Below are 10,839 nucleotides of genomic sequence, written 5' to 3'. Positions count from 1 at the left end.
TTAGTCTACCACAGTCGTAAAATAAAATAGTAAAACATCCTTACAATCCTGTAAAGTTTTCTCGTTGGCAACACCTATCTGTGAAGGCAGTTTCAGATTAAATTCTGCTAGTTATGATTGTGATTTCATTGCGATTGGTTGTTAGAAGACAATCATAATAAACAGTCAGACAAGTTGACTATTAATTTAAGGGGAACTGCAGTTCCAATTTCTCAGACAGGTTATTCATTTGAAAAATGTACAAACTTCAAATTAAGCATAAAATCATTAGATTTGTGAAAGTTCTGTAAGTAGCCATGTTGTCACAAACACACATTCTTGATTCTCGTTCCCCCAAATTCCCAGCGTGAAGTGACCCTTCCTGCTCACTAGTCCCTGTAATGACTGACATAATGTGATGTACAAGTGAATGAGTATCTGCTGCACAGCCTGTATTCAACGGCATAAATGTTCTAGCTCAGAGGGAAGGTGAAGCACGATGTTGTCACTGGCACTGGATGGGACTGTGGGCCCTGTACCAGGACTAAAGAAGAAATCCCTGTTCCCCGAGCTCCTGCAGAGGACTGGACGTTCACAGTTTCAGAGCCGGGACAGGGAAATGAAATGGACAAAAGCAAGCGTAGGGCTCAGTGACTCATTTAGAAAGCTTTTATTTGATATGAGTTTGATAGACTATATACATATTATGTACTATCACTATGTACACGTGTACTATGAAATGTATTTTGTGAAATAAAGCTTATTTTGATAGAAAAAAAAACCTTTATAAATGAGCCTTCTTTAAAAACAAATAAGAATGTTAGTGTATTCTAAACAGGACCATAAAAGTTGTTCTCACCTGATGCCTTTTGTAGTAAAATTTAATATAACCTAATTTTGGATTAAAAATTACTCAAAGCCTGTAATCCAAAATAAGTCTCACGTATTTGCCATGTAGACAACAGAAGGAGTATAAACCCATGAGCCCCATTAACTCTTCAGTCTTCCAAGAGCTGTAGAGGCAAGTGAAGACAGTCTTTTTAAAGTCCACTTTCTTGCACACAAAGCCTGTTCATTCAGCCTAATGGCAGTTTGAAGTCTGAAGAGCTTCTCAGGAGTCCTGATGTTTCTGTAAGCCTCCAGAGGACAGAATTGCAATCCCAGGAGTAGGTTTAGAACTATGTGACTGCAACTGCAAAAGAAAAAGTATTTAAATACAACCTCCCCACTGCAATGCAACACATGTAGTTTTGAATCAACTTATGAGTTGCTCAAATTATTGTTTATGACATCCACCCAATCTGGAATCACTGAAAAGTCTTGGAGCAGGGATAGAGGAGGATGAGAAAGTGTGGGCAGACCCCTCCTCCAGCCCTGGTCCCTATGATCCACTCATCACTCCAACACATCACAGACAACACAGCTCTGTACCAGAGGATAAGTGCAGACTGGCTTCTCCGATGTTTGGATACAAGGAATTTTGACTCTCTTCCGTTTCCTCAAGCTGACGTGGTGCCAGACGATTCCCCTGGGAAGAACCACTGTTCACAAGCTCTGAGCTTTCTCCGGAGTCTTCTGATTTCTGATCAGAATGAAAATTGATTGTAGTTTCCAACGTTTGCTACTTTTTCTTTGTAGAAAGTAGCTATGAGTCATTAGTACATAATCTAATGTTAAATTATCACAAGTCCTTTTTTGAGGAAAATGTCTTATTTGAAGCTAAATTCTTGGGCAACTGTAAAGGTTTTCAATCTGAAATTAAAATGGTCTGAGCACTTAGAATTTTCTGGGGTTTACATGTTTTCCATTTTGGTGTAATTTCAATCACAGCTTTTATTATCCAGTTTTGTTATGCAGCTACAAGTCACAAATACATTTTTTCACAGTCTCCCCTGTTTGTCATATATTGATTGTGTGTGTTGTTATACATTTTTGATGACAGTGTCTGATGCTCAGTGTTCAGGTCTCAATAAGATAGTATATCTCTTTTATCTCCAACACAATTAAGCAGAAATCACAAGAAATATAAACAAATACCTTTGCATCTTGTTTTACCTCTGAAAAGAAAAAGATACATTAAATTGACAGGAGGCATCTTTCTGCAGTCTTAATGCTTAAAGTTATTGATTCTGACATATAAACATAAGGTAAAATGAAAATAGTATAAAATAATTTGAACAAACATTGTAAAACTATTGTAGGTACTTTCAATATAAAGCATTTCATCATGTCATTCTGTTGTGAAACTGCAGGGTCATATTTTACAAACCATTATTCCCAGTGTTGGGAAATATTCAAAATATTTACTTCTTATACTTATGTCCAGTGCCCACTAGCAAACCTCTAAATCCAATAGAAATGTATCAGACATTAAAGGAGAACATTTTACATAAGAACTTGTACACTAGTATACTATGTTAGTATACTATGTTACCGGTCGTGTCACATTATCATGAAGAGCATTTAGTGAATTAGGACCAAATACGTTGTGTATCGAAGAACCTTCCACAAAACCACATACTGTAATGAAAAATTTATAATGCATAACTTACCCTTTGAACACGGTATTTTTTTCTTGAGAACAAGAAATATTACCACTGCACTAGCGATAGAAATGGCTATTGCCAGCACTGTAACTATCGGGGTAACCACAGGGGTGGACATTTCCCCACACTCAACATCAGATGCAGAGGTTCCAGGTCTGATTTCCTGAAGGCCCCTGGCTTTGCAGCTTTAAATAGCAGAAAGGCCATCAATTAGAAGTAATAGACATTAGTTAGAACTAATAAACAGCTTTAAAAAGGAGAATGTGACAGTTAGAATTTATAAAGCAAAAAAAAAAGCAAATACAGAATGTTGTAAATCTAACATCAAACCAGTCTTGATATACAAGACTGAAAGGATAGCTTCTTTCTGCAGATCTGATCTTACAGACTTGAAAATGCTCCTTAATTGAAGGAGAACAAAAATGTAACAACTTACTCTGTGTGGGGTTTGCATGATGTAAAAAGGCCATCTGAGTATGAATTTTGAGTGCAGTCCTCACATTCAGTGTCAGTATAATCGGAACCTTTAAAATAAAGATCCCGTAAACAAAAGTGTCAATGTAAAACAACCTTTAAAAGATTCATTTGTAGCAATTATGAAATAGATCTCAGTGGATTTCTCTAGTAGGACTGTAGAATGTTTACCAGCAGTGCAGACACAGCTTGTCCTTCTAGAACACGTACCCTCAAGCACAGCACAGAGGGGTGACATGATCAGTGAGAGCTGATTTAGGAAGATGGCAGAGGAGTGTGTAGTGAGTGCCGTGTAGCCTTACCTGGCTGTTTAACCCACTGTCCCGGAGTGCACACAGTGTGTGGGCGAGCTGCCTTACACCCTCCATCTGCTTGGTCTATGCAATAATATCCACTTAAAACCCAACAGACTGCGTCCTTCTGGTTAGTACAGCCATGAAGAGTTCGTAGTCCCAGACCTGAGCACAAAAGTGACATTTGTTTAATACAATTTGTACCTTGTAACCCACTTACCACCCACAGCAATGATATACTCTACTTTTCCCTCTGGCGACCTTTATATTTCCTTATCTCTCTTTTCACCTCTTTCTGCACTGCCCTCCCGATCTCTGCTTCCCCTTGAGAGAAAAACTTATTTATAGAAGACGTACCCTTTAAGATTCTTGGTTACTCATGGCTTCTAGGGAAAAACCTTAAAACATTTAGTAGGAATACAAGAGGCCACATACAAAATAAAATAATCAGACACTACGATCAACAGATTCATGAATGTCCTCTGATGTGTCTTTAAAACACACCTCATCACCAGCAGTCAAAACAACCCAATAGCTGTGTAGTACTTTCTTTGTCCCATTCTTTTACAGATCTCATCACTGGTTTGCTACTCTTATATTACTCTTAAGAGCTGCTCATATATGGTCCTGCGAAGCACTGGAATATGATCAGACATGCCCAACAAATATCTTACAAGGCATGGATAGGCATTTTGAGTTGTCCCTTAGCATTGATTAATAATTCTGTTCATCCGCGTGGGACATTAACAATATTTCCACATTTAGGTTAAAGTGAATGTAAACATTTGTTATAAAAACCTGGAGAAACATACAAGTAGGCTTAAGGGATGAAGTGACACAAAGCATTTCAATGTCAGGCGTACTGCACTATTAGAAAACAACTGACAGAGTGAGCCTCCAGTTACCAGCAGTTACAATTTTCTTCACACGGTAGAAGAGATCCATTCTCACCTGGATCACAGACTTTACACTGGAAACACGACAATAGTCCATTGGGCTGATCTGTATAAGTTGATCCTACACAAGGTATGCAGGAAGTGCTTGAAAACTCTGTACAATGCCGTAGAACCCGAGATCCTGGTGGAGAAGATTAAGGGATAAATATATTGCATAGTCACATACATTTCAAGGTAGTAAATGCCTGCAATAAGCCTGATCTGTGAGAATTTCATCTTTCTACAGAAAAAAACATGTTTTCCCAAGGAACAAAGGAAATCATGTAAGGGCAAGTGGATTATAAATCTGGATAGAAAATGCACTTTAAATTCAACCACATTAGATCTTTACAGAAAAGCTAAAGATTATACTGGAGAACCAAATTACTACATTTAGAAATAACTCATATTTGACAATATATGGAATAAATCTGTCAGTAACTGAAACAAATCTGTTGCATTCAGGTATTCACTATAAGCTATTATTAAGATATGTAATAATAAAACATTGCCTTTGTTACCATACCATCAAATATCTATCTTATTATAGAATATACAACTTAAACCAAATGCTAGGTGAGTCTGCACCCTGAAGACTATGTCATTCCAAAACAGTGCAATAAATACAGATCAATGAAATTCAATGATATCTGACCAGACACCATCATCCATTCAAAACTTTGTATAACAACCTACCAATAGGGCACATGGGACAGCATTCACCATTAACAAGATATTCTGCAGGGCCACACTGCATTGCATCAGACAGCTTACACACTAACAACAGGAAAACTATAGGCTTGGTCTGAAAATAAAGAAAACAAGCCACATTACATTGTGTAATATGAGCTATAAGGGAATTTTTGCACAAACCTGCATTTTCATGGGACAAAATTAAATGGTCTTTTATAACTGACAGTCTGTGACGCTATAAAACACAGCTCATCAGTTTATACAACAGCTCACGTTAGGGTGCTCTTGAGATAACAACATTCTGGGACCCTGGATATGCACATAGACAAAGTAGGAACTGTCATGATATCATTTAGTGATGCAGTTATTGTTGTGTTACTGCTCAGGACTGGTCTGTGTGTATTAGTATTGTTAAATTTGTGGATTCTATCTTTTGGAGATTTGTTAATAGTCTGTCAAGGCCAGGTGGTGTGTGGGAGTCCACAGACTCTAGCAGAAAGTGGGGAAAGATGACTGAAGCACTATGTGACATGAATATGTGTGGTCTACTATTTTGTTTAAACTGCTGCAAAGCTGTTGGAGTACTTCTAAAAATTAAGCACTAAGAATTCTGTTATGTTTGTTTCTGTGAACCTTTCGAGAACTTATTTCTCCATTAAAATTCACTCAAATAAATGCCAATGAAAACAGTTAAAATCCATATAAACCAGATAAAACTGTTAAACCATATAAAATGTAAAACAAAATCCATACTGCTTGTATTGTGCCTTTAATGTCCAGTCGCCACATGGTACAGAGATTGGTTCTTTATGAAGTGGTGAACACATAGCATATGGTGCCTGAAAATAAAATAAATCCACGTTAAGAAAGATTTAATTGATAACATATTGGATTCTGCTACAGAGTAATCTTTCACTTTACCAAAGTGTGGTAAATCAACAGAAACATACATAAGAATAAGGAAACAAATTGAGTTTTACAGGGAGTTTTACTGTAAAGTCTAACTGTGAAGATTCAAAAGAGGCAATATGAGACTGTATTTGAGCTGCCACTGCCCATAATTCACAAACTTTAGGATCCAAGTCAGGATTTTTAACACAGGTGTGATAGCAGCACATGTACTTTACAAGACCAGACGTCTCTTAGACTTATTGATCAGGTGATTACAAACAGAGAAAGAGCATAGATGAGTAGGGACATAGAAACAGGGTAATATGAAATAGGGAAATAGTCTCATTTTCGGTGTCAGCTCAGTCACATTAGTCGTAAAGTGAGAGAACATCAAACCTGTGAGAGCAGGAGTGAGTGTCAATAATGTGGAAGCAGAAAGCAAGGCCAGCAACTGGTTACTTATGTGTATTTTACCTTATGCATGAATGGGTTACACTGTTCACAGGGAGGAAAGATTAACTGCTCTGAACATTTTATTAATGGTGAAAAAATAAATATAGGATTATGACAACCCCTTTCTTTTCAAATCCTACACTATAAAACAAAAGTCAGATTAACAATCACTTGCAAAGCATACATTTTTTTGGTTTTAATTCAGATGTATCCTTTTGAATTTAGGCCACAAAGTTCCAGCTTTCACTCATGTGACCATAAGTCCTTTTACCACAAGTGTTACTTCTTGCTTTTTCTTTGCAGTTTTTGCTGACATTTAAAACGTCTTTAACCCACAAGCATTCAGTTCAACTATTCATCTTTAAAAAAGTTTATCCATTAATTCAACAAACTGGGACACCACCCGAGTGGAAGGAGGTGAATGCACTTTTGAAAGGCACTGGAACTGTCTCAAGACCATCGCTTCACCTGGTGTTCATAAGCCCACAAATAAATATGCAGTCCTGTTTTCCTCCTTGAAAACTCAAGACATAATCCTGCCATCTTCACAGAAATTAAGACTTTCCAAATGGTTTTAAAAACATGACACAAATTATTTTTACATTCTCCAGAGAGTCAGAAGAGTTTCAAATCATTGAACCATGACAACGTGATATTTACATTTTCAAAAGTCAAAGGTTTCAAGCAACACAACAGCTCTTACCTACATATTAACTGCAGTTTACAATAACTGCAGCTCGGAAATGTCTAATTGTACTGTGAAGGGCTTGACAGAAAAGAGCTTGTAAGAAACACAAGACCAGCTGCTGACTTTAGAAACTGGGGAACTCAGCTGACTAGCGTTATCTAAGCCAAAGTGCTGATTTGCTTTCACATTAAATGGGAAGTACTTTTTGTGAAATAAAAAAAGTTTTCATGGGGATTTTCTCAATAAAGGCTACTGTTATATTCATTATTTAATCTAAAAAAGATTGTAAAATTAACTTCTAGGTTTTCCTCTGCCCCCAACATTTCAATAATTACTGTAAACCAGAATGCCAGTTTTTATTACAGTTTCTTATAGATCACCCAGTTTTGCTCTGATGACAAACATCAATATTCTCTTTTGATTGCTGTTGTTTTTGGCAACTCCATCAATTATCCAGAACTTTAAAAATGATACAAACAGTTACTTGTTTTGAATTTACACCTAAGATTTCCTCCTTTAACTTTCATTTCATTATGATTTAAACATCCACATATGCTACCAGTGCCGGCACTGAAACTAAGATTAAAACAAATCTGAACACCTAACTCTAAATCGGATATGTACCGTGTTGATTATAACGCAATCTAGTACACAAAAACCTAAGTAGACACGATTATAAACGACTGACAGCTGCCTCTGAGCTGCATGATACAGTAAATCAGTGTAAACTAACGTTCCATAAATACCGAGGTTAAAAATGCATTGACTTTAAAAAGGTGATTAAATAAAAATCATCCTCCATCTTAGCCGCTTTCTCCGCCCTCCCTTCACTGCTACATTTTGTATCGTTACATTTTGTGTGACAAGTCAATGGAAAGTAACGTTTCATAAATATTTAGGCTTAAAATGATTCGAATTAAAAAAGGTTCTTACTTTAAACGTTGTTAAAATGTAAAACTTTTTTCTCACTCCTGCATTTACCTCCGTGAAGCTGCCAGCTTGCAAACAATCCATTTCTACATTCCCTATTGCTTAGCGACGAAGACCGACGCATGCCGTACCTGTCTCACACAATTGTTTTTCATGTTATGTTTATGAACGATATTCAATCCATCCATTTTCTAACCTCTTCAAATCAGAGTTGCAAGAGATACATACAATACTTTAACCTCAATACTTCACATGCTTAATACTTCAAACGTTGTTAAAATATAAATGTAACGGTCTTACGTCAGCAGTAATACACCAAGTTGAAAAAGTTAAACTTTTAGTCGTGATCTTGTTTGTAGACGTCTTCATTCTTAAGAAATCTACAGCTTTCCAGTTTTTCCATAACGCGTGGATCTTCAGAAACTCGGCTATCGCCTTACAGTCAAAATGAAAGAAAAAGAAAAAGCAACTGCATCGGAATTCCCCCACAATAATGAAACACGAAGCAATATACTGTACCAGGAGATAATTCCACATCTGAAACTGTTCTCTTTGACTTGGGAAATTAAACTGATTGTACTGAGAGCATCTGTCAGGAAACTAAAGATGCTGCTCTTGTATTAATAACATTACATTTAACAACTAAACCAAACCAGTAAATACTGTCAAGCTACTGAAACTCATAAACAAGCAAGTTGTGCAATATGCTAACAACAGTTCTCTTCCGTGTTTACAGCTCAACAGACTGTACTGTAAGGCTCTGAAGAAAATGCTTCATTATAATGACGATTCAGCACAGTTTTGTATTAACCATACACCTCAAAATTGTGTTCATCAAATACATACATAATCATGCCACATCTAAAAGACAGTAATGCTTCTACCATTGAAATGGCTGACCCTGCACTCTGACCCCCAGCTTCTCTCCCTGTCTGTGTGTCTCATGGAGAGCAAGCTGGAGTATGTGAAGAGATTCTTAATACGAGAAATTGAATACCACACCCCCTACTCCAGTGGCACAGCCTTGTGTACACAGCTTATTTTGTACCTCTTCTGAACCATCATTCAATTACGTATTATGAATGAGACTGTTTACACATATGGGGACTATCAGTACTTATTTAAGGTTGCATTTTTGTGGTAGGCCTATGGTTGGTGCAGTCCTCTCATGGGTCTGCCCGCCACAGTAACAAAACATTAGTTCTCCGACAGATGGTGGAACACTAAGGCTTTTGGAACAAACACAGCTCTACATCACTTAAAATTGTGTGGTCATTTTAATCACTGAACCAAACTGGTCACTGCTGTTAAGTGACTACAGCCCGCCAAGCTAGCGATTAATATAACATCCTGAACTGAACCAACAGGTATTTCAAGCCTTTTCTGCTCTGCGTTTGGAGTTTTTATGTTCCTTAACCAACAATCGTCAAGTCAACCTTGTACACGTTTAGTTAAGGAAAACAACTTTAAAGCACGGAAATGAAACTACTTCTAGATCTCTTGAGGGCTTCACATATTCGCATGCTCGGCTGGGACAAAAACACTTTAGGTGTGTGAGTACCAAGCATAATGACTGGGAGCACCTGGTGAGTCTTGTCCTAAACACTAAAAGATAAACAGAGTTTTAATTACAGGTCTTTTTGGGTGATTTCAGTGTATCACTGTTCCTTGGACCTTGTGAGCCTTTAGAATTTTAAAATAGTGGTTTTCTTGCCTCTCATTTGTCCTACACAACCTTGTGTTACAGCTTTGGGTGATTAGAGAAATGTCTCTTAAGGATCTTGGATAAGGTTTGTGACACTGGCAAGAGTAAACACTTCAGAGAGGTCTGGGGGGTCCCTTGAGCAGAAACAATAGGACAGTTTATCTTACTATGCCTAGGCAAGGATTAATGTTGTTTTAAAATATCTGTCCAGTCCCATTTGTAACAATATAATGTAACTTGGTGCGCTGTATGTTTTGTGTCCTGTGTAGTTTGTTGTAATAAATATTTGTTTTAAACATGTGTGCCTGGATTATTGCTCCTCTCAACAAAGCCGTGCCAGAGAATAAAGAATTCACGTATAATTCATTATACCAGCTGCTCGGGTCTAGAAATCACTTACAATCGGGGGTTATGAAGAATTATTTCACTGATTGACTAAACCGCTCGGTCAATTGCGGATTTTTACCAGTTTCGTAACCCCCCCCATTCGTTTGACTTTCTATCGACTTCATGAGCATGATTGTAATTTGATAAGGAGCACAAGATGTCTCTTTGTTTTAGGCATTTGAAGCTGATTGTGTAGATCGCCGTCTTCGGAGTCGCATTTGGCTGTGACGCACTTCCCTTAAACTCATTGTCTTGGTCCAACAGCCAAAGAACAAACAACAACTCCCTCACGCCCCTGTGGGTTTTCCTCATTACATTGTTTGTACATGAAATACTTTATTTTGACGGTTTTAAAAAAAAAATCTATGTAACTACATCCAAAGAAGTGTATTATTTACCAACTCATTACGCTGCTTCGTCTACGTGTTTAAACTCCCGAGTGGGCGTTGTTAGTGGTTTCTGTTTGACAACGCATCCTAGCAGACCTAGCGAAATCACGGCCAGGAAAAAAAAAGTTACTTACTTCTCAACCGAGTTTTACATCCTGAAGCTGGGAACAAGACTGGTGTTTATCGTGATAAACAGTTCACTAATCGCAGGAAGAGACTCCATGATGTTGGAGTTTGCCTGCAGTTTTGTACTTTCGGTTTGGTTTGTCCTCTGCGCTGAGGAGGAGGAGGAGCCAGCACACTTGAGTCCTTGTTTTTACTGCGATTTTTCATGAAATTACGGGATAGTAACGATCACGTGTGTATGAAAAACATGTTACATTTGCAAAGACAGTACCTACAAGCCTTTGATAGGTTTGCTGGCACTGTGGGTTTAGTGTTCCTGACGATGCGCACAGACTGACTTTCCCCTCGGG

The 10,839-nt window shown here is 37.6% G+C and overlaps 1 protein-coding gene across 6 annotated transcripts; it reads right to left on the bottom strand.

Moving 5' to 3' along the window:
- Window positions 1-634: 634 nt before the first annotated feature.
- On the bottom strand, window positions 635-10,760 carry LOC102689641 (tumor necrosis factor receptor superfamily member 14-like). 6 transcript variants are annotated; one of them, XM_069183714.1, is made up of 11 exons: window positions 10,498-10,754; window positions 8,183-8,317; window positions 5,674-5,759; window positions 4,924-5,032; window positions 4,244-4,369; window positions 3,302-3,457; window positions 2,962-3,049; window positions 2,532-2,710; window positions 2,017-2,036; window positions 1,411-1,561; window positions 635-1,171 (listed from the first exon to the last, which is right to left on the bottom strand). In XM_069183714.1, exons 3-11 carry the CDS (start codon window positions 5,707-5,709, stop codon window positions 1,158-1,160), a joined length of 879 nt encoding a protein of 292 aa, XP_069039815.1. In that variant the 5' UTR covers window positions 5,710-5,759; window positions 8,183-8,317; window positions 10,498-10,754; the 3' UTR covers window positions 635-1,157. The 6 variants fall into 6 exon arrangements, with proteins under 6 accessions (XP_069039815.1, XP_069039819.1, XP_069039814.1 ...); XM_069183718.1 differs by lacking the exon at window positions 8,183-8,317 and having other exon boundaries at window positions 3,302-3,452; window positions 4,245-4,369; window positions 10,498-10,760; XM_069183713.1 differs by lacking the exon at window positions 8,183-8,317 and having other exon boundaries at window positions 10,498-10,751.
- Window positions 10,761-10,839: the final 79 nt, after the last annotated feature.

Source organism: Lepisosteus oculatus, chromosome 25 (assembly GCF_040954835.1).
Source record: "Lepisosteus oculatus isolate fLepOcu1 chromosome 25, fLepOcu1.hap2, whole genome shotgun sequence".
Taxonomy (NCBI): domain Eukaryota; kingdom Metazoa; phylum Chordata; class Actinopteri; order Semionotiformes; family Lepisosteidae; genus Lepisosteus; species Lepisosteus oculatus.
The sequence above is the reverse complement of the archived record's forward strand: the minus strand, read 5'-3'. Positions and strand labels throughout refer to the sequence as shown.